A 24,513-nucleotide genomic window follows, 5' to 3' on the forward strand; every position below is an offset into this window, starting at 1 on the left:
AAAACTGTAAATTTTATATTATTCACCATTTGTTTTTTGAAACATGAGCTTCTTTTGTGTTTCTATATCTACACTAGAGAAGAACTATGGATTGGTGCCAAGGGCACGAATTGTGGAGTCTGAAAACCTGGGGGAAATCCTGAACTTGCATATCTTTTTTTTAAATTTCTTTATTGATTAAGGTGTCACATATTTGTCCTCATCCCCCCATTCCCATCCCCCCCTCCCCACGCATGCCCCAACCCCCTGTTGAACTTAACCGTTGGATAGGCTCATATGCATGCACACAAGTCCTTTGGTTGAACTCTCCCCCTCCCCCCACCCTCCCCTATCCTCCCTCTGAGGCCCGATAGTCCGATCGATGCCTCCTTGCTTCTGGTTCTGTTCTTGTTCCTCAGTCTATGTTGTTCATCATTTCCCCTAGATGAGCGAGATCATATGTCACTAGATATATACTTATGAGAACTGAATGTGAGACGAGCAATAATAGTTATGCTGACAGGCAGATGGATCAGTCTGTAGTGAGTTTCTTTCTGGACCAACAGTTCTTTTGAGACCCAATTTCAATGTCCACCAGTTCCTTATGTGTACATGTCAGCACTGACCCCTGAGCTCTGGATGGTGGACAAATGGTGGTAACGGAGGTCCGACTCCCTATGGTTTGGTCTCGGCGAACCCAGGGGCACGGCTTCATCCGGACTAAGGGGCACGTGGCCTCACCCGGATCTAGGGACACATGGTCTCACCCAGACCCAGGGATGCTTGGGCTCTCCCAGACCCAGGGGCACGTGTCCTCACCCGGGCCTAGGTGCACGAGGCCTCACCCTGATCCAGGGACACATGGTCTCGCCCGGACCCAGGGGTGTGTGGCCTCTCTCAGACCCAGGGGCACGTGGCCTCACCTGGACCTAGGTGCACGAGGCCTCACCCAGATACAGGGACACATGGTCTCACCCGGACCCAGGGACGCTTGGGCTCTCCCAGACCCAGGGGCACGTGGCCTCATCCGGGCCTAGGTGTACGAGGCCTCACCCGGATCCAGGGACACATGGTCTCACCCGGACCCAGGGACGCTTGGTCTCTCCCAGCCCCAGGGGCACGTGGCCTCACCGGAGCCTAAGTGCACGAGGCCTCACCCGGATCCAGGGACACATGATCTCACCCGGACCCAGGGACACTTGGCCTCTCCCAGACCCAGGGGCACGTGGCCTCACCCGGGCCTAGGTGCACGAGGCCTCACCCTGATCCAGGGACACATGGTCTCGCCCGGACCCAGGGGTGCGTGGCCTCTCTCAGACCCAGGGGCACGTGGCCTCACCTGGACCTAGGTGCACGAGGCCTCACCCGGATCCAGGGACACATGGTCTCACCCGGACCCAGGGATACTTGGGCTCTCCCAGACCCAGGGGCACGTGGCCTCATCCGGGCCTAGGTGTATGAGGCCTCACCCGGATCCAGGGACACATGGTCTCACCCGGACCCAGGGACGCTTGGTCTCTCCCAGCCCCAGGGGCACGTGGCCTCACCCGGGCCTAGGTGTACGAGGCCTCACCCGGATCCAGGGACACATGGTCTCACCCGGACCCAGGGACGCTTGGCCTCTCCCAGACCCAGGGGCACGTGGCCTCACCCGGGCCTAGGTGCACGAGGCCTCACCCGGATCCAGGGATACATGGTCTCGCCCGGACCCAGGGACGCTTGGCCTCTCCCAGCCCCAGGGGCACGTGGCCTCACCCGGGTCTAGGTGCATGAGGACTCACCCGTGCGTATCTTTTTAACCCCTCCGTTCCAGATTGTGATAACTGAATGAGTTCATTGATGGATGTAGAAGTGCTTGGGAAAATGCTTGATTATAAGTTATTAGAGGTAGAGGTAGTTTTTTTTATAACTGACTATGAAAGTATTAGAAAAGTAGAATATCTATGGATTAATATTGAAGGCAAAAGAATTTTAGGAAATTTAGTTTATCCTAATATATGCATGGTTAATACTCTTATGTCTCTTATGTTCAGACTGTAATATCAATTTGTAAGTGTAGTTAGAATTATTAATTTTTTACTTACATGCATTCTGGGCTAGTGATGACTTGGAAAAACCCTTTCTAATTCTGAGACTCTTAAAATTGTGTTCTGTTTTTTTTTTCCCCCACTAAGAAATTCATCATATTATATTACATTTTTTAACTTTGGAGAATTTATGCTTGTATAAAGTTAGAGGTTTGGAGCCAAATCTATTGTTTTCCAGTGGGATATCCACTTACTGCAACTTTTTATTATAAACACGGGTTACTCTTTAATGTCAGAGGCTCCCATGACATGTCATTTCAATGTTTTAGCTAAAAGTCTCCTTTGTGTTACTTAGGTTTCTGAGAGTTCCGACAAAGACAAAAGGCTATTGCGTGAAAACCACATGTTGTGGGAAGAACTCGCCAAATTAAGACTGGAAATAGACACAATAAAAATTCAGACCCAGGAAATGGAAAAAAAATATGTTGAGGACATTGCCATTGCCCAAGAAAAGAATGCCTGTCTTCAAAAGACATTAAGAGAAACAGTATTTCAACACAATGCACAGCTTGACGTTCTAAGAGCTGAGCTTATCAAGCTCAAGTGTAAACTGGAGCATGAACAAGAAAACAGAATAAGACTTGAAGCAGAAGTTGAATCCTACCGGTGTAGACTGGCTACTGCTGTAGAGGATCATGACCCTTGTCAGGCATCCCAAAGAGACTTACCGTTTGCTTTCCAGAGATCAATAGATGAATGGTTTTCTTTATTGGAGAAAATGAATTTGGATATGTCTAACGTGAGACAGAACAATGAGAACCTTTTTCAACGACTTGCCGGAGTAGAAAGTAAAAGCAACACCTTAGAAACGGAGCTCCGCCACGTAAGAGATTCTGTCCAGGAAAGGACATTGGTTTCAGGGGGAGGAAGAGACCACAGTCAAAACCAGTGTGAAAAGGAGGACGTGGAACACGTGAAGCAAAGGGAACAAGGGGAAGTGGATCAAGATAGGGGAGAGCAGGAATCCTTAGTGGAGAAGCTATCTCTCATACAAAATGAAATTGTGCTGATTAGAAAGCAACTGAATCAGGCTCCCAATAACACTCACGGAGAAGAAAAGACAGTGATTAACACCCAACATCAGATTCCACATACCAGGAAAATATTTGATCATGAAAATGAAAATTATGTGCTTAAGCTGCTTCAGATGATTAAGGAGATAATCAACGAATGGGAACATTTCAAAGAAAGAAGACTTCAGACTGAAAAGGATAAGGGAGAAGGAGATGTAAGTATCCAGACAGATAAGAATTTTTCAAAATTTCTAAGAGAAAATTCCGAGTAATATTTGATGATGGCTAAATGTTGAATCTAGTTGAATATTACAAAAGTAAAGATTATAGACCTAGCTGGTTTGGCTCAGTGGATAGAGCATTGGCCTGAGGACTGAATGGTCCTGGGTTCAATTCCAGTCAAGGGCACATGCCCAGGTGCAGGCTCAGTCCCCAGTAGGGGTGTGCAAGGGACAGTCGATCAATAATTCTCTCTCGTCATTGATGTTTCTCCCTCTCCCTTCTTCTCTGAAATATATATATATATATATATATATATATATATATATATATACACACATATACAGTATAGTTTATAAATGTGTTTGCTCTATCAGCTTTAAAGCAACATTGTATCCAGTAGGTGAACATTAGATCTGAGAGGTGCTTTGTTTTGAGTAAAGGCATTGTCCTGCCCATGAAATTTTAAGAGGTTACGTTATAGATTACTAATAGATAGAGTTTTATATTAATAACTTAGTCTTATATTGATAGAATGATAATTTTAATTTTTCTGTCACCAAGTTTAAAACAGGAAGTAGGTAAATGGAAATGCTCTACCTAAAATGAGTATTTTGACATTAAGATTCAATCAAATGGATGAATTTGACAGCTAAATCCAGGTTTCCCAGATGAACTGAAATGTAGATGCTCTATCATAGAGTACCTTTCCTTCAGTAGCATCTTAGACATTTTAGTTGGCATGATGTTATTTTTATTCATGCCCATTTGAATTACATTTGGAAGTATTTCAGTCTCAAGTAATCTATTCACATGACCTCTCAGCTCTTTTAAAGGCATCTGCTTTTCATTAAATCAAAATTTGGGACAAATATTATGTATTTTAGCAAATCTATATCTTATTTAAACTTTCCACTACTATTTAAATTGTTCTTTGCATACTTTTACAAATAATGTGCTCCTGAAGCCTCCAGTGCCCGCTTTCCCGCAGGCCTGAACCCCGGAGTAGCTGGAGATGAGCTGGTGATCCCAACAGCCTGACGCCTGGCGGCGCAGGCAGCGTTCAGCCTGGGAACTGGCAAACGGGTAGGAGATGGCCCCGATCGCAGGAGGTTAGGCCTAGGGACCCTACCCACACAATTTAATGGTGTGCTGGGCTTCTCGTTTATTATAATTGTACCAGAGGCCCGGTGCACGAAATCTGTGCATGGGCGGGTGTCCCTCAGCCCAGCGTGCACCCTCTCCAATGTGGGACCCCTCGAGGGATGTCCAATTGCCCGTTTAGAACCTCCTGCTCTCTCCCTCGCTGTAGTCATCTTGGTTGGGTTAATCTATATACTCGCTCCTGATTGGCTGGTGGGCGTGACTTATGGGTGTAGCGGAGTATTGGTTAATGTGCATATTACTTTTACTATATCGGATTATCTTTATAGTGCACTTATATCTTTTTAAAAATATATATATTTTATTGATTTTTCACAGAGAGGAAGGGAGAGAGATAGAAACATCGATCATCTGCCTCATGCACACCCCCTACTGGTGATGTGCCCGCAACCACGGTACATGCTCTTGACCGGAATCGAACCTGGGACCTTTCATTCCACAGACCGACGCTCTATCCACTGAGCCAAACCGGTTTCGGCAATAGTGCACTTATATCTTAAACCCTGGCTTTTATTCTGCAATTTGTATATTTTTTAAAAAATATTTACCCTTAGGAAAGTTGAGAATTATGCATCATTCTTTATAGAAGTCAAGAAGCTTTGTTTTCTACTAAATAACACTGCAGTTCATGCCATTAGAAAAGCCACCTCACAAATTGTTTTCAGATAAGCTCTTCACCTTGGGTTTTTTTGAGGTGTTGTAGGACTGTGCCTTTAAAATTCTTACATTCTAAAAATCCTTTGAGGCATCAGCTAAAGGTTTCTGAAGTCTTAAGGGTTTTATAATTCTCGGCTTTATCCTTAGACCATATCTTCCTGGACAGCCTGGATTTGATGTTTGCCCAGAAGCCATTTATTTTAGCACTAGAGGCCTGGTGCACAAAACTGTGCATGGGTGTGGCCAGCAATTTTGTGGTTGTATAAAAGCGCAAGTGTCTAGCATGAAAAGGCAGGTCCCAGCTGACCTCCGGGCTCTGAGAAATACCAAGGCCTCAGGTCCCTGCATGTCCCCCTCCGCCTGAGTCACAGCACCCAAGTACCCACACGAAGATGCACTGAGCATGGCTGGACCCCACAGGCCAGGGCACAGCATAGACCTCAGGGCTGCCCAGTGGAGCCACACAAAAGCCGGGCGAGCAGAGTGTGCACTCTCAGCTGGCCTTGCAGACCAGCTCCTGCATTAACCCATTGGGAGCCTGACCAGCCCCTGTGGTCCAGGCGCTGTGGCTGGCTCACTCGGAAGACACCACGTGGATGTGGGGTGTGATCCTCGCGGGCACCCGGCACCTGAGCATGGGGACTTCCCCAGTGTGTGAGCCCTGGTGTCCCGGGGGAGGGTAGCAGGGGGAGTGAGAGCGAGCTTGGTGGAACCCTGCATTCTCACCGCACCTCAGTCCCCATCACTCCTAGCCCCAGGTAGCCGGTGAGAGGTTGCAGCCCCATGTCATAGTGAGCCGTCAAAATCCTGGTCTTCCCATCGAACTCCTAGTCGAATGACTGCCCAATGGAACAATTTGCATATTAGGCTTTTATTATCTATAATAATAAAAGTCTAAGCAACCATTGTAACCAAACCGATGACAAAACAGGCTGCGTGGGGCGACCAGGCCAGCAGGGGTGTTAGTGAGGGGTGACCAATGACTGAGCAGCAGGTGGCGTGCAGCAGGCGACCAGGCCAGCAGAGGAGTTAGTGAGGGACAACCAAACGACCCAACAGCAGGTTGCATGGGGCAACCAGGTCGGTAGGGGGTGGGGGGGGCAGTTGGGGCAACCAGGTCGGTAGTGGGGAGCAGTGAGAGGCAACCAGACTGGCGGAGGGGGGCAATTGGGAGCGACCGGACCAGGCTGGCGGGGGTGGGGGCACAGTTCAGAGTAACCAGGCAGGCAGGCGAGCAGTTAGTAGCCAGTGGTCCCAGATTGTAAGAGGAATGTCCAACTGTTGGAATCGGGCCTATACTGGTGGTAGAACATCCCCTGTGGGGTCCCAGATTGGACCAGGTGTAGGCTGGGCTGAGGGGACCCCCCCACTGTGCATGAATTCTATGCACCAAGCCTCTAGTATAGTATTATACAACAATTGGACATGTGGGGGAAGCTATAAATCGGAAATGGATATTTGAAATCCTTAAGTCCTGTTTCTTTTGTATTTAGAGGCCCAGTGCATGGGAATTCATGCACTTGGGAGGGGGGGTTCCCTCAGCCTGGCCTGCATACTCTCACAGTCCAGGAGCTCTCAGGTACCTAAGCCACAGTCTGGCCAACCTCTGCAGGAGGCGACCAGCGGGCCAATGGGGGGACAGTGCTGGCAGGCGAGTGGCCAGGCCTGCCCCCCAACCACCCCTCCACCGCTGTTGGCTGCCACCACGGTCCCCTCCCTCTGCCCTCTGGAACCCACCTTGGTTGGCTTGGGGCCACCCACTTGCCAGTTCTGCCCCCCGCCAACCATTCTGCTGTTGAGTCATTTTGCATATTAGGCTTTTATTATATAGGATTGTCTTTCTTTAGCTTATAGGTTTCACTTACACCTGCTTCCTAGCAAGAATCCCTGTCATCCTCGTTACAGTGCCATTGTGTTCACTTGTCCAGAAGACTTGCTGTCAGCCACCTCAGGGGCCATCAGGCTTCCACTCACCATTTCTTAGAGGACCTTGTGGGTTTTGTTCTCATGCGTCTCTACATTTGTCAGGTTTAATCCACCTCGCGATCAAAGGCTCTCCCACCATGTGTGTTTCTATTTCAGTGTCAGCACTGTTTTTATTTTATTTTATCTTGTTCAAAGTATTACATGTCTTCTTTCTCACGCATCGACCCCTCCCCAGGCACTCCCACCCCCAGGACAATTCCCTACTGCCCCAATGTCCATTTCCACTGATGATGCATACAAGTCCTTTGGTTGATCTCTTGCCCCACACACCCCTACCCTCCCTGCATTTCCTCTGAGGTCTCATGGTCTGTTCGCTGTTTCTCTCTCTCTACATCTATTTTTGTCATCAGTTTATGTTGTTCACTATATTACACAAATGAGTGACATCATGTCATATTTATCGTTCTCCGACTGGGTTATGTAGCTTAGCATAATGCTCTCCAGGTTCATCCATGCTGTTGTAAATGGTAAAAGTTCCTTCTTTTTTACAGCAGCGTAGTATTCCATTGTGTAGATGTACCACAGTATTTTAATCCACTCATCTGCTGATGGGCACTTAGGCTGTTTCCAAATCTTAGCTATGGTGAATGGTGCTGCTATGAACATAGGGGTGCATATTCCTTTCTGATTTCTTGGGATATATTCTTAGAAGTGGGATTACAGGGTCAAATGGGCATTCCTTAAGTCCTGTTTTTAACTTTTGAGGAAACTCCATACTGTTTTCCACAGAGACTGGAAATAGCCTATATTCCCACCAGCAGTGCACGAGGGTTCCTTTTTCTCCACATCATCACCAGCACTTTGCTGTTTGTTGATTTCTTGATGATAGCCATTCTGACATGTGTGACATGGAACATAATTGTTTTGATTTGCATATTTCAGAGGATTACTGACTTTGAGCGTGTTTTCATGTTTCTTGGCCTTCTGTATGTCCTCTTTTGATAGGTTTCTATATAGGTCTTTTGGCCATTTTAAAATTGGATTGTTTATCTTAAATTTTTGTTTTATTTTTTAAAAATTTTTTTTTATTGTTTAAAGTATTACATATAGTAATACATATATCTCCTTTTTCCCCATTGACCTTCCCCCAGCACCCCCTAGCCCCTGTCACATGCCCTCGTCTCCCCCCCCCCCACCCTCCACCCAGTGTCTGTGTCCATTGGTTATGCTTATATGAATGCATACAAGTCCTTTGGTTGATCTCTTCCCCAACACTCCCCAGCCTTCCCGCTGTAATTTGACAGTCTGTTCCATGCTTTACTGCCTCTGTATCTATCTTTTTGTTCATCAGGTTATAATGTTCTTTATTTTCCATAAATGAGTGAGATCAGGTGGTATTTTTCTTTCATTGCCTGGCTTATTTCACTTAACATAAAGAATTCCTTTTTTATAGCAGCGTAGTATTCCATTGTGTAGATGTACCACAGTTTTCTGATCCACTCATCTGCTGATGGGCACTTAGGCTGTTTCCAAATCTTAGCTATGGTGAATGGTGCTGCTATGAACATAGGGGTGCATATATTCTTTCTGATGGGTGTTTCTAGTTTCTTGGGATATATTCCCAGGAGTGGGATCACTGGGTCAAATGGGAGTTCCATTTTCAGTTTTTTGAGGAAACTCCATACTGTTCTCCATAGAGTCTGCACCAGTCTGCATTCCCACCGGCACTGCAACAGGGTTCCTTTTTCTCCACATCCTCGCAAGAACTTCTCATTTGTTGATCTGTTGATGATTGCCATTCTGACAGGTGTGAGATGGTACCGCATTGTCATTTTGATTTGCATCTCTTGGATAATTAGTGATTTTGAGCATGTTTTCATATGTCTCTTGGCCTTCCTTCTTTCGAAAATATTCTATTTATCTCTGTTGACCATTTTTTATTGGATCGTTTATCTTCCTCTTATTAAGTTGTAACAGTTGCCTGTAGATGTTGGAGATTGAACCTTTATCAATGATAACATTTGCAAATATGTTCTCCCATACAGTGGGATTTCTTGTTTTGTTGATGGTTTCTTTTGCTGAGTAATAACTTTTTATTTTGATTTAGTCGCATTTGTTTATTTTCTCTTTAGTTTCCATTGCCCTAGGAGTGGTATCAATGAAGAAATTGCTTCGGCATATGTCTGAGATTTCTCTGCCTGTGGATTCCTCTAGTATTTTTTTTGGTTACTTGTCTTATGTTTTAGTCCTTTATCCATTTTGAGTTTATTTTTGTGTATGGTGTAAGTTGGTGGTCCAGTTTCATTTTTTTGCATGTATCTGTCCAATTTTCCCAACACCATTTATTGAAGAGATTGTCTTGACTCCATTGTGTGTTCATGCCTTCTTTGTCAAATATTAATTGAGCATAGTGGTTTGGGTTGATTTCTGGGTTCTCTATTCTATTTCATTGATCTGTATGTCTGTTCTTGTGCCAGTACCAGGCTGTTTTGAGAACAGTGCCTTTGTAATACAGTTGGAAAGCTGGTATTGAGATTCCACCTACTTTGTTCTTCTTTCTCAGAATTGCTGTGGCTATTTGGGGTCTTTTTTTATTCCAGGTAAATTTTTGAAGAGTTCTTTCTAGGTCTGTGTAATATGCCATTGGTATTTTAATGGGGAGTGCATTGAATCTATAGATTGCTTTGGGTAGTATGGACATTTTACTGATGTTGATTCTACCAATCCATGAACATGGTATGTGCTTCCATCTGTTTATGTCTTCCTCTATCTCTTTTTTTCAGTGTCCTATAGTTTTCCGCACATGGGTCTTTTACCTCCTTCATTAAGTTTATTCCTAGGTATCTTAATTTTTTTGGTGCAATGGTAAATGGGATTGCTCTTTTAGTCTCTCTTTCTCTAAGTTCACTATTGGTGTATAGAAATGCCATAGATTTCTTGGTGTTAATTTTGTATCCTGCTACATTGTTGAATTCATTTATGAAGTCTAATAGTTTTTTTTCTGGAGTCTTTCTTTTTTTTTTTTTTAATGTAAAATATCATGTCATCTGCAAATAAAGACCGCTTTACTTCTTTTCCAATTTGGATGCCTTTTATTTCTTCTTGTCTAATTGCGATGGCTAAAATTTCCAGTACTATGTCAAACAGGAGTGGTGAGAGTGGGCATCCCTGTCTTGTTCCTGATATCTTAAAAATTTTTAACTTGTATGAGTTAAATTTTGGAGATTAAACCCTTACCAGAGAATAGTGGTTTTGTAATACAGTATGATATCTGGTATTAAGATTACTCCTACTTTGTTCTTCTTTCTCAGGATTGCTGTAGCTATTTGGGGTCTTTTTTTACTCTAGATATATTTTTCGAGTGTTTATTCTAGGTCTGTAAAATATGCCATTTGTATTTTAATGGGGAGTGCATTGAATGTATAGATGGCTTTGGGTAGTATGGACATTTTAATGATGTTGATTCTACCAATCCATGAACATGGTATGTTCTTCTATCTGTTTATGTCTTCCTGTATCTGTTCTTTCAGTGTCCTGTAGTTTTTTGCAGATAGATCTTTTACCTCCTTAGTTAAATTTATTCCCAGGTATCTTAATTTTTTTGGTGTGATGGTAAATGGGATTGCTTTTTTAGTCTGTCTTTCTGTAAGTTCACTATTGGTGTAAAGAAATGCCATAGATTTCTTGGCATTAATTTTGTATCCTGCTAAATTGCCAAATTCATTTATTAAGTCTATTAGTTTTTTGATGGAGTCTTTTGGGTTTTTTATGTACAATATCACGTCATCTGCAAATAAGGACAGTTTTACTTCTTCTTTTCCAATTTGGATGCCTTTTATTTCTTCTTCTTGTCTGATTGCAATGGCTAGTACTTCCACTAGTATGTTGAACAGGAGTGGTGAAAGCTGGGATTCCTGTCTTGTTCCTGTTTTAGGTGAAATGGTTTTAATTTTTGCCCATCGAGTATGAAATTGGCTGTAGGATTGTCATATAAGGCTTTTATTATGTTGAGGTATGATCCCTCTATTCCCATCTTGCTGAGGGTTTTTATAAAGAAACGGTGTTAGATTTTTGTCAAATGCTTTTTCTTCATTGATATGACTATGTGATTTTTATCTCTAAATCTGTTTATGTGATGCATCATGTTTATTGATTTGTAGACATTGTACCATCCTTGAATCCCCAGGATAAATCCTACTTGGTCATGGTGTATAACCTTTCTGATGTAATGGTGGATCTGATTTGCTAGAATTTTGTTGAGAATTTGGGCATCTATGTTCATGAGGGATATTGGCCTGTAATTCTCTTTCATTGCGTTGTCTTTATCTGCTTTTGGTATGAGGGTGATGCTGGCTTCACAGAATGAGGTTGAAAGGTCCTCCCAATAGAATTTTTTGGAATAGCCTGAGGAAGATAGGTTTTAGTTCTTTCTTGAATGTTTGGTAAAACTCCCCTGTGAAGCTGACTGGCCTCAGGCTTTAGTTTGCTGGAAGATTTTTGATGACTGCTTCAATTTCTGCCATAGTTATCAGCCTATTGAAATTTTTAGAATCGTCCTGACTTAGTTTTGGAAAGTTGTGTTTTTTCTAGTAATATGTCCACTTCCTCTAGTTTCTTGGAATAGTTGTTCATAATATTTTTTAACAATCCTTTGTATGTCTATGGGGTGTGTTATTTTGCCTCTTTCATTTTGGATTTTGTTTATTTTTCTCTCTGTCATTTGTTTATGCTCTGATCTTTATCATCTCCTTACTTCTGCTTACTCTAGTCTTTTCCTCTTGCTCTCTATCTAATTCTTTTTTTTTTAATATATTTTATTGATTTTTTACAGAGAGGAAGGGAGAGAGAGAGAGAGCTAGAAACATCGATGAGGGAGAAACATCGACCAGCTGCCTTCTGCACAACCCCTACTGGGGATGTGCCCACAACCAATGTACATGCCCTTGACCGGAATTGAACCTGGGACCTTTCAGTCCGCAGACCGACACTCTATCCACTGAGCCAAACCGGTTTTGGCTCTTTCTAATTCTTTAACCTTTTGCACTTCGATGTTGAGTGTGACTCGATACAGTTAGCATCAATAGCAGGAATCGAGAAAAAAGCGAGTGCAAAGGGTTAAGTTTTATAGTTAGATGATTTATTACCATTTTTTCTTATGTGTTTTTTTTTTTTTTTTTTTTTTTTTTGCGGTAGGCCTGTAGAGCTATAGACTTACCTGTCAGGATTGCTTTCACTGTGTCCCACAGGATTTGGATTGTTGTGTTTAATTGTCATTAATTTCCAGGATATTTTTAATTTATTCTTTGATCTCTTTGGTAACCCAATCATTGCTTAATTGCATGCTATTCAGATTCCAAGTGTTTGGATTTTTATTTTGTTCTTGTAGTTTATTACTAATATTATGCCATTGTGGTCTGAGATGATGCTAAATATGATTTCAATCTTCCTGAATTTGGAAAGGCTTTGCCTATGACCCAATATGTCATCTATGTTTGAAAATATCCCATGTGCACTTAAGAAGAATGTACACTCTGAGAATTTGGGGGTGAAATGTTCTGAAGATGTCAATTAAGTCCATCTGAGCTAGTGAGTCATTTAGGATTGCTGTTTCTTGGCTGATTTTTTGTCTAGAGGATTTATCCAGTGATGTTGGTGGGGTATTAAAGTCCCCTACTATGATCATATTGTTTTTTTAAATAAATCTTTATTGTTCATATAATTACAAATGTTCCTCTCTTTTCCCCCCATAGCTGCCCTCCGCCTGGTTCCCACCCCACCCTCTAACCTTACCCCACCCACTGTCCTCATCCATAGGTGTACAATTTTTGTCCAGTCTTTCCTGCACCCCTAACACCCCTCCCTCCCATGAATTGTCAGTCGACTCCTTTTCTGTGCCTGATTCTATTATATTCATCAGTTTATTCTGTTCATCACATTTTTTATTCACTTGGTTTTTTAGATTCGTTTGTTAATAGATATGTATTTGTTGTTCATAATTTTTATTTTTATCTTTTTCTTCTTTTTCCTCTTCTTAAAGAATACCTTTCAGCATTTCATATAATACTGGTTTGGTGGTGATGAAATCCTTTAGCTTTTTGTTATCTGTGAAGCTCTTTATCTGCCCTTCAATTCTGAATGATAGCATTGCTGGGTAGAGTAATCTTTGTTGTAGGTTCCTGCTATTCATCACTTTGAATATTTCTTGCCACTCCCATCTGGTCTGCATAGTTTCTGTTGAGAAATCAGCTGACAATTGTATGGGTGCTCCCTTGTAGGTAACTGTTTGTCTCTTGCTGCTTTTAATATTCTCATTGTCTTTTGCTCTTGGCATTTTAATTATGATGTCTTGGTGTGGTCCTCTTTGGATTCCTTTTGTTTCTGGTTCTTTGCACTTCCTGGACTTGTAAATCTATTTCTCTCACGAGGTGGGGGAAGTTTCCTGTCATTACTTATTCAAATAGGTTTTTCAGTACCGCTCTCTTTTCTTCTGGCACCCTCAAAATTCGTATATTGGAATGCTTGAAGTTGTCCCAGAGGCTCCTTACACTATCTCATATTTTTTGACTCTTTTTTTCTTTTTGCTTTTCTGGTTGGGTGTTTTTTGCTTCTTTGTATTTTGAGACTTCATTCTCGCGATCCTCTAGTCTGCTGTTGGATCTCTGTGTATTATTCTTTATTTCAGTCAGTGTATGCTTAATTTCTAGTTGGTCCTTTTTCATTTCCTCGAGGGTCTCACTAAATTTATCGGCCTTTTCTAGAAAATTCTTGGAAAACCTTATAACCGTGGTTTTGAACTCTATATCCAGCACTTGGCTTTCCTCCAATTCTTTCATTTGTGACCTGTTTCTATAGAGCCCAGTGGCTCAGCCTCCCCAGTTACCTGAGGTGGACACTTTTTGTGCACCCTTTTGTGGGCTGTGTGCACATTCTTGTAGTTAAGCCTGGATTGTTGTTGGTATCACTGGGAGGAATTGACCTCCAGGCCAATTGGCTGTAAGGATCAGCTGTGTCTACGATGGGAGAACCTCTGTGCTGGAGACACCGTTATGAGATAAGACGTGCTTCATTGTGGCTTTGGCGCTCATTGAGTCTGCCCCCTGAGTGTGTCTCTTATGGATCTAAGGAGTTGTAATCTGGATGGTCCTACTCTGACCCCTGGGTACACCAGCTCTTGGATCTCCCAGGAGATGCTAATATAGCCTCTGCCTGAAGCCACCCAGCAGGAGCTATGGAGAGATCTGCAGATTCCTCCTCTATGTTTGGGTTTTGGAGGTGCCCAGATGAGGCCCAGCTGTGAAGCAATGCAAGCTGCTGCGGGGCCTTGGGCCTTCTTTTGGATGTTCTCGGTCTAACTGACTGACATGCAGTTTATTAGGTAAGTTTAGATTTCAAAGGACCAGGCCAGTCATATGCAAAAGCCTCTGCTGTCAGCTTGGACTGGGCAGAGTCTCAGGGCGGAGCAACTATCGATGGCTTCCCATCAGCATTGCCCTAAGAGGTCCCCGGGTCTCAGTGTCCCACAGTAATCACTGCAAGCACCTCTGAGAGAAACTCTTCCTCGAGTTTCGCTCGCTGCCAGCCAGTCCAGTTTCTCCCCATATGAGTCTGGGTCCCCAGAGTCTCACCTGGAACTGGAGTTCAGAGCAGTAGGGAGCTTTTGTCTCCCTCCCGCTTGAAAAAGACAGCCGCGTACTCAGTTGACAGTCCTCTCCATGCGCACTCCTCCGTACTTCTCCACTTCCGCAGATCCTCTGAGTCTCAGTGTGCTTTTCTCTTTCCTTATAGTTGTAGAATTTCCACTCAGCCAGCCTTCTGGTGGTTCTGGATGATGTCCGTTTTGTGTTTTAGTTGTAGTTTTGAAATTGTGCGTGGCAGCAATTCAGGTGTTTACCTATGCCGCCATCTTGGTTTCTCCCCTACTATGATTGTAATGTTTTCAATCACTCCCTTGATATCTTCCAATTTTTTTTATGTGTTTTGGTGTATTGTGAAGTGGCCTTCATTTTCAGGTCTATTTTATCATATATATATGTATTTCTAAACCCAGCTTTATTTTTCATTTCCATTTGCCTGGAAGATATTTTTCCATCCCTTCACTTTCAGTCTGTGTGACTCCCTTATTCTGAGGTGGGTCTCTTGTAGACAGCATGTATATGGGTCATGATTTTTTATCCATTCAGCCACTCGATGTCTTTTGTTTGGAGCATTTAGTCCACTTACGTTTAAACTTATTATTGATTGGTACTCATTGGTACTTATTTTTATTTTTTGTGCCTGTGTTCCTTCTTCCCTTCTTATTTTTTTCCCTTTTATAGCAGTCAATTTAGCATTTCTTGCATTGCTGGCTTGATGATAATAAACTCACATAGTCCTTTATTGTCTGTGAAGCTCCTGATGTCCCTTCAATTTGAAATGATAGCCTTACTGCATAGAGTATTCTTGAATTCAGTCCCTTGCTTTGCATCACTTTGTATATGTCATTCGATTCCCTTCCGGCCTCATGTGTGTCTGTTGAGAAATAAGTTGTCTAATTGGAGATCCCTTATAGTAACTTTCTGTCTCCCTCTGTCAGCCTTTAAGATTATTACTCTGTCATTGGTGTTTGCCAATTTAATTATGATGTATGGTACTTTGGTGATGGTCTTTTTGAGTTCATCTTTTTTGGGACTCTGTGTGCTTCTTGGACTTGTGTGAGTTTTTTCTTCCCAATATCAGGGAAGTTTTCTGTCATTATTTCTTCAAACAGGTTTTTTATTCCTTGCTCAGTTTCCTCTCTTCTGGCACCCCAATTATGCGGATGTTATTCATTTCCTGTAGTCCCATAGCTGCCTTAGGCTCTCCTCCTGCTTTTAAGGTGTTTTTTTTCCAGTTGCTGCTCTGCTTGGGTATTTGTTTTTTACATTGTATTCTAGTTCACTGATGCAGTCTCAGCTTATTCTACTCTACTGTTGATACTTTCCATTGTGTTCTTTATTGCAGTTATGTCCTTCTTCATTTCCACTTGGTTCTTCTTTATTTCCCCTTGATTCTTACACATGTTGAATTTTTCTTCCATGTTTTTCAGTGTCCTTGTAATCATTGCTCTGAATTGATGCTCTTACAAATAGCTTGCCTCCATTTCATTTACTTTTTTCCGGTGATTCCTCCTTTTCTTTTGTCTGTTGGCTGTTTCCTTTTCTCCACATTTTTTGCTGTTACTTTGTGTGTGTTTTTCCATATATTAGATCAAATTTCTATGTCACCCAGATTTTTTTGAGTTTGTCTTGTATAGTGGATGTTTTGTGGGACTCAGTGGTGCAACTCTCAGGTCTTCTGGCTGGATATTCTGGGGATGCTCCCTACTTGGGATATTTGGGTTCTCCTGGTGTAGTTTGGTCTTGAGTGTTATTGTCCCATTCAAGGATAAAGTCTCCTCTCCAGGTGTCTGGTTATGCGGATCACTGAATACCATATTAACAGAATAGCATAAAATACAGCTCGACAATACGTGATACAAAGGGACCAAAACAAAAATGTACTCCCAAGATCAATAACCCCAGTAAAAGTGACCATCAGAGTAAAGATAATTAGAAGAGAGAAAATAGAGCAAAAATGGTATTGAGAAACAGAAAAAAGGTAAGAGAAAAGGAAAAGAAGCAAAATGAAGAAAAAATATCCCATATATGGGGAGAAAACACCACAAAACAAACAAATAAACCAAAAAATACAAAAAACAAACACCCAAAAACAAGGGTGGGGTGGGGGGCAGAATCTGTAGAGGCTCTCTTCATCCAGAAAGGTAAATGAATTGAATGAATAGAGCAATGGCCATGGTTCAGTGTAGAGGAGGTAGAAAGAGAATGAGTGGATAAAAAGAAAAGTAAAAAACAAAATAAAAAATTAAAAGATAAGAAAATGACAAAAAAACAATTTTTAAAAATTTATCTATCTATATATTCATCTATTTTTGGAAAAGGAGAATAGAGGAGAGAACAGATAGACTTGAGTTTAGTGAGTGGAACTAATTAAGCCATTAGGAGAAGAAGAGAGCAAGAGAGGAGAGAAAAAACAAAAGCATAAAAAATTGACCAGAGAAAAAAGAGAAAAGAGAAGGGTGCTTGGACTTGAAGCAGGGGAGAGGAAATTAGATACATGAGTAAGCCAACAGAGACTACAGTAATAACAACATGTAAATAAAGCAGATAAAGAAGATCAATTTTTAACAAGGAGTAAGAAGAAAGGAGAGAGAAAAATTATAGCAGGGATAGGAGAAGAAAAACAGGATGTCAAAGGGAGAAGTGAGGAAGAAAAGGTTGGAAAAAAATAAGATAAAAATGGGATGAAGAAAAAAATACAAAAAATAAAAGATTAAATAATAGTAAATAAAAAATTAAGTAAAAGATAAATATGAAAAAGTGAAATGTCATTCATTTCAGCCCAGTTTTAATGTCCCGTGGCCGCTGGTTTAAGACCTCTCTCTACTGTTCTGTCTGCCACTTCTCAGTTTCCTGTTAGGTAGTCAGTACCATGCAGAAGTTCCAAGTGATCCACGACTCCTCTGTGTCTGTCTCCACAGTCTTGGTTGCAGGCAGACGGGGCCAATCTGCCCACTTTGTCTAGCTGCTTTCATTCTTACTTACACCAGTGTCTATTTCTGACACGGCCTTTAGGTGAGGTTGCTGCTGTATTGGTTTCTGGGACAAAACATCACCTTAACCCAGTTCCCAAGGGCTCCCTGAGGCTATTCAGAGCCTCAGGGGCAGTCTCAGCTGTGCACCTGTATGAGGACTGACCATGTGGCCAGGGCTGCTTCGTTCTTCACACCATGGTGGCTGGGTTCCCAGAGTGAGCTTTCCTGGGGAGAGAGTCAGATGGCACCAGACATCGCAGTCACACAGTAGTCACCATTATCACACACCTCCCTGCGAGTGTGTTGTTTATGGTGATGATGATGTTGTTTTGTTTACTATGTTCCCTTATTTTGTGGGAAGTAACCAAGAATTTCAAGATAGCATTATTGGATTAAGCCTCCCACGCCCACTTTTTTTGGGTCTAAAAAATGTAGGGCTATGTTGCTAAACTTGAACAGGGAGAGTGGTATTAATTTCTCCATCAATCAGGGAATCATTTCTTCTTGGAATGCAATTCAAATTAGCATCAAATGTTTCTGTTCAGTAGAAGACCTATGGCATTAGAATCGGTATTTATAAGATTCATTCATTAGTCTCATTTTGGAAGTCTTACCTTGGGAAGCATTTGATGACGTTCTGAAAACCATAATATGATATCTCTAAAACTCTTTTAAAGATTGTGAAGAGTTGAGATGGGAGAAGAGGTAAGAGCCTTTCTAGTAAGGGGCAATGTGTAGTCATTTTTTGGAGGAAAGACATGAAATAGTCATAGAAAAAGGAGCATAAAGTCAAGTGCAGGCGTTGTGTGGCAAACATGACAAAAATAAATGTACGTTTGTGACTCCTGGTCATTTTAACTTTGGTTTTGATTCTAATTCAAGCTTCCACATTCCAAGACTCTACCACCATACAGATAACGTTTTATTGCAACTGAACTCATTTCAAAATGCCATACTGGTGAACACACCTCCATAACCAAACTACATTCTTTTATTCATGCAGGATGATGATCTTATAGCAAAACTGCCACCGGCATCTTCAAATAAAGAAAAGACACCTCAACAGGAGTTCACAGTGAACGCACTTCTAAAGGAATGTGAAGAACTAAAGGCTGAAAAAGACAAGTTGAAACAAAAGGTAGTAAAACTCAGAGCCTACAAGATAATGCATATGGCAGAAGAGTCTGAAATGGAAAAGTATAAATTGAAGTTTGAAGCAACTGCAAAGGATGTCGCCGACAAAGTGAAACTACTCGACTTATATTTACAGGTTAATTTATCGATTTAATGTGCTATAATTCACTTCACTGCAAATTACATTTTGGATAAATACAGTGTTTTTGCCTTTCCTTTACTTCCTTTAAGAGCAATTTATTTTATAGATTTCTGGAAGAAAGGTGGCATTTGTTTTTGCTTTTTATTATTTCAGTTTCCATCACTATTATCACTGAATTGATCTTTCCAATAGATTCTTAGTAGTAAAATCATTTTATTTTCAAGACCAGTTAATGTTAAACAAGACTATTTGAGAGAAAAGGGGGGATGAGATTTAGAAATTGTTCCATACTCTTGAATTAAGTTATATCCTTCTACTTTAAAATTTTTAAACTGATTCTGTTATTCTTTGAATTATCAGATTACACGAGTACTAATAGAAGAATGATTAACTTTAGAACTCAGATTTAATTCAGTGGACATTGATGATAAATATTTTACATGTCAGCTTTTTTTCACACCTAAAGCTGATCTCTGAGTCGTTGACTCAAAACTAAAGAAAACAATGATAATTGTTCAGAATATACTTACTTTAAAAATGTATCCTTTTTATTTGCTTTAGACACAAAGCATCTCAAGAAATCCCGGAGCGTTAACATGTACTCGTAATGCTACAATAGGAAGTCATTTGGAACTCAGAACTCCTCTTTCGCAAACTACTCAAGATGAAATCAGAAAGTGTATTAGAAATATACAAGAAGAATTGAAATGGTGGAACTTATTGGAAAGGAAATGAACTTTATAAGTCAAATGGAGAATCAGAGAAGACAAATTTAACTCAGTAATTAGCCTCTAAACTTAAAACATAATTACTGTTGTGCCAGGTTCATGAGCTTAGTGGGGCGTGAAAGCTCACTAAATAGTATAACTTTGTCAAATGATGTGAGTAAATAAATTTACCAGTCAAATGTTCTTCCAGGACAGTTGCATCTCCCTCCTTTTTTGGTTTTACGTGCCTGTAATTTGTTCCCCTTAATATTTTCATGCAGTTAACCTGATCTGCCAATCTTCAAGCTGAATGTCTTTGAAGCTCCAAAATTTAGCAATCCTATATAAGAAAAGGCTAATATGCAAATAGACTGAATGGCGGAACAACTGGTCACTATGACGCGCACTGACCACTAGGCGGTAGATGCTCAATGCAGAAAATGACCCCTGGTGGTCAGTTCAGTGTGCTCCCACAAGGGGACCGCTGCTCAGCCAGAAGTAACACTCATGGCTGGCGAGGGCAGCGGTGGTGGCGGGAGCCTCTCCCGCCTCCACAGCAGTGCTAAGGATGTCCACCTGACAGCTTAAGCCGGCAGTCGGACATTCCCCGAAAGGTCTCAGACTACAAGAGGGCACAGGCTCAGCTGCGGGACCCCCCTCTGAGTGCATGAATTTCGTGCACCGGGCCTCTAGTATTATTATAAAATCGCTCGTTAGAATTCCTGTAAATAGAAACATTTATGATAACAACTTAAACACAATGGGTTAAGTTACTCCAATACAACCTGATACTTGGTAAATTTGCTTTCTTGATTGTGACCTTTGTTGTTATCACTAGGGGGCACCTTTACACAAACTATCCTTTATAGTTTTCTACTCTATATAAAGACATACATGTTAAATAGGGAAAGATTAACATAGGGGTGAGGGGCAGTGTAATTGACAAAGTGGCTAAAAATAATGTGATCTGCAGGAGGAAGGTGTGGGGATACAGAAAAGGCAGATCTCACCTCCATCGCCATGATAACAGTGTTATAAGCAATGGCCTCTGGAGCTGTTTTCGGTCATTTGATCACCAGTCAGGCCATCTTGTTCTCTCTCAGAAGTTGTTGTTCTAAATGATGCCTTGGTGTCAAATGATTAAATCCCTAAGGTAATGAGTGGATTGTACAAGGGTGGTGAAGGCCAATGCTTGACAATGTCTTTGAGGGATTTATTTTAAATCTCTAAAGTGGCTACTAAATATGTCCAAGGGCATCTGCAAGGATCTTGCAAGTACAGCCCTTCCAGATGCAGCAAGAAATACCTGATAAGCCGACTGCATCACTGACAGCCCTCCCTGCTTTGGATTACTTAGCTCGGACCCCCTCTCCCCACTCCCTAGAAACATAAATACTTTTCAGAACAGTTTAGAACCTATACTTGCACAGAGTAGCTCTGCTCGGACACATTTCTTGGTTAAAATGCTATTTAATGGGAAATCCCATTTGCTATTGTGGCTACTTGAAAAAATGCCAGTCACTCAGGGAAAAATAAAATACTAAGCATTGGCTGTTTGCAGTCTTCTCAGGGCTCAGAAGCAGCTAGCAGAGGTCAGCACCGAAGTGCTCCTTCTTGTAGGAACAAAACAGATGACTGAGCACTACTAATATGAGGCCAGTCCTGGAGACACCTTGTGGTGGGAATCCTGATAATAGTTTTGCAGCCAATAGAAAACTTAGTGATTCCTACTCTGAGAATCTTTTCTTATGAATTAAACTTGTAATACTAAACTGATTAATTTCTGTTTTTAAGTGAAAATTTTTGTCATCTTCTTATGTGGAGAACATTCTTAATTGCTACTTTCCTTATAGCATTTTTATTTCAGTTTTTATAAACTGTCTTGCTGAGCAGTTGTACATTTTCTAAATAGTGAAATGAAGGAAATACTTGAATTTTTATATCTTTGCATTTTTAAATGAGGTTTACTTATGTTTGTATCTTGCCAGCCCTTGAATGACTGACGACTAAGATGGCAATGTCATGCTATCTTGACATAGCAACTAGCTTTCATTGTGTATCAGTTACTAATACATCCATTCGTTATCTCATTCATGGAGCTTTTAAGTTCCATAATTCGTTTGGTTCTTCTTATAGTTTTCATCTCTTTGGTAAAGTACTACTTTTGTTCATTAATTTTACTCCTGATTTCATTGAGCTGCCTTCTTGTATCTCATTGAGTTTCTCCATGACTGCTGTTTTGACTTCTCTCTCCTTATATCACGATCATCCATTATTTTGAGCTCCTTTCTGGAGAACTGTCATTGTCTTCCTGTGTAATTGTTATCTTGTGGTCCATGCTGCTTGATGGGTTGTTCCTCCACTGGCACATTTGAAGCGGTGAGCACTTTTCTTATTTAGGAACATTTTCCTTTCCACCATTCAGCAGGGTGATAATTTGAGGTCTTTCTTTCGTTGTCCAGTAGATGGTAGAATAGCACAGTTTTTGTTTTCTCTTACCTGTACTACTTAAGCTTGGGGAGGAGGATGCTTGTGAGTAAAGGTGTAGGAGGCTATGCCTTGGACTTGGGAGTGGAGGTGGGGTGACCAGGCTAGTGGGTCCTGGTGCTGGTTGTGAAACTGGACTACTGGGTACAAAAGAAAATGAAGGGCAAATTCTTCTATAAATTGGTAAGCATGAGGCAAACCTAAAATGTCCTTGTTCGTTCTCACCAGGAAAATCAGATAATGTCTCATTTTAGAAGATGAAGATGAAAGAGTGTGCAGTTGCAGAAGCCATACAAGAGATGTTTTATTCTACTGCCGCGCTTTGTAAAATCTGGGGTATTTAAAAACTTAAATCCCGAGTAGAACAAAGGAATCGAGAAAAAAACAAGCGAGTGCAAAGGGTTAATGGAGAGTAAAAAAGTGCCACTTTATCCAGATACAGAGATTAGTCACACTTCCCTGAAGAATACCTGGAAATACTTGTTACACAGCTGTTGTTTACAGAGTCCTTATATCTAAGGCAGAAGGTGCCTCTAGAGATGCTGGGAATATAATTATTGCTGCTAGGACAACATAAAGTAACTAGAGGCCCAGTGCACGAATTCGTGAACCAGTGGGATCCCTGGGCCTGGCCTTTGTGATCGAGCTGAAACAGACATCCCCTGAGTATCCCAGATTGCCAGAGGGCACAGGCCAGGCCAAGGGACCCCACCAGTGCATGATCAGGGCCATAGAGAGACCCTGGGAAGACTTCAGGCCATGTCCCGCCCATGTCACTCAGTTGGGATCAGCCGAACCCCAGCAGCAAGCTAATCTGCCGGTAAGAGTGTCTTCCTCCTGGTGGTCAGTGCATGTCATAGCAAGCAGTTGAGCCACCATAACACATATCATTAGCATATTACACTTGGATTGGTTGAACAGTCAACCAGACACTTAGCATATTAGGCTTTTATTACATAGGATACTCTGAGAGGTGGCAACATGCTAAATCGGAAGAATGGGGTGGGTTCTGGGATGGGCCATTATGAAACAACAGATTTCTCCAGATTTTTAAGCTGTGATTCTGGAGAATAAAATGTTAAAAATGCCTTAATATTGAATTTGTATTTCAATCCCCTTTATTTGCAAGGTTTCGACATTTTGGACTGTCCCTACCTCATTTTTCCAACTTTAAGCACAATAATTATATTAAACTACACTAATCGATGCTTTCAGTTTTCTCCACTTTCAGAATATTTAGGTGTGTTGCTTTTCTCACCATAACACGAAGGGTAGCCTTGCCCACTTGATCTCGTTTAGTGGTATAGATTATTGTGTATCTGTTTTGATGATTTTTACCTTTAATACTTACATTCTAGTTTAATTCTGGGATGTTTATTCTATACATCAGAAATAATTTCAGTGTTATGTAATGGTATTATAAAATACAAAAGGTAAAATTAGTACAGATATATCACTAGATTTTCATTATTTTTTTCTTTAATCCTCAACCAAAAATATGTTTTTTAATTGTTTTTGGGAGAGTGAGAGAAACATGGATCAGTTGATTCCCAACAATTGATTGAATCAGCTACCTAGATGTGTGCTCTGCTAGTAATGGAAACTAAACCTTTTGGTGTGTGGACTGACACTCTAAGCAACTGAGCCACCTGCCAGGGACTAGTTATATTTTATTGCACATAAAATATTTTACTTATAACTGAAAACTGGAAAATTTATTTCAGGAAATATTTTTAAGAGATGAAATTTCTTTGGTTTCAAAATATTTTATGTTCAAGTGTTTCTCAGTATTTGTGTTTCTAACACAATTCATGGCATGACACTTCCTGAATCATTGCTCTTCAAATCTGTTAAATAGGGAGACTCAATTTTACATTGATTGATTTTAGACTTTTGTTCCATTTGTGACACTTTCATAAAACATTAGAATTATAAATATTTTAGGTTTTTCCATTTCTCAAATGTGTATTCAATAGTTTAGCCACTCTGTATACAAATACATGAAAGTTAAAACAGTTACGATTCTTAAGATTTTAACTTGAGGGAAACCACGCCATCGTGAAAGGGAAAGTGGATCTTATCGGAAGCCTGAAAATCCACAACCGCAGCAACCAACGAACAGCTGGGAACCCCAGAAAACCTGTCCCCAATTGGCACAAACACAAGGATTCAAGGGAGCTCTTCACTCCACCACGGAAAGGTCAGATTTCACCTTGGATAAAGAGAGAGAGAGAACTACATAGCCAGACATCTGGAGAAGAGAGACAATGGGGAGACAAAGAAACAGCCCGCATATGAAAGAAAAGCAGGCATCACCAGAAAAGTAAATGAATTAGTGGCAAGCCACCTATCAGAGCAAGAATGCAGAGAAATGGTCATAAGGTGGCTG

At 41.3% G+C, this 24,513-nt stretch overlaps 1 protein-coding gene across 1 annotated transcript; it reads left to right on the top strand.

The window, feature by feature from the left end:
* The first annotated feature begins 2,365 nt into the window (after positions 1–2,365).
* Positions 2,366–19,847, top strand: LOC129148520 (putative coiled-coil domain-containing protein 144C). The gene is made up of 3 exons (XM_054713507.1): positions 2,366–3,294; positions 18,658–18,924; positions 19,492–19,847. The coding sequence occupies exons 1-3, from the start codon at positions 2,410–2,412 to the stop codon at positions 19,663–19,665; spliced, it is 1,326 nt and encodes a 441-aa protein (XP_054569482.1). The 5' UTR covers positions 2,366–2,409; the 3' UTR covers positions 19,666–19,847.
* The last annotated feature ends 4,666 nt before the right edge of the window (positions 19,848–24,513 follow it).

This window comes from Eptesicus fuscus, unplaced genomic scaffold (genome assembly GCF_027574615.1).
Source record: "Eptesicus fuscus isolate TK198812 unplaced genomic scaffold, DD_ASM_mEF_20220401 scaffold_79, whole genome shotgun sequence".
NCBI lineage: Eukaryota > Metazoa > Chordata > Mammalia > Chiroptera > Vespertilionidae > Eptesicus > Eptesicus fuscus.

Bases quoted from the DNA above. Each gene is read 5' to 3' on its own strand.
- LOC129148520 (XM_054713507.1), top strand. From the start codon at position 2,410: ATGTTGTGGGAAGAACTCGCCAAATTAAGACTGGAAATAGACACAATA. The intron at 3,295-18,657 runs GTAAGTATCCAG...TTATTCATGCAG, and splicing joins AGGATAAGGGAGAAGGAGAT to GATGATGATCTTATAGCAAA. The intron at 18,925-19,491 runs GTTAATTTATCG...TATTTGCTTTAG, and splicing joins TACTCGACTTATATTTACAG to ACACAAAGCATCTCAAGAAA.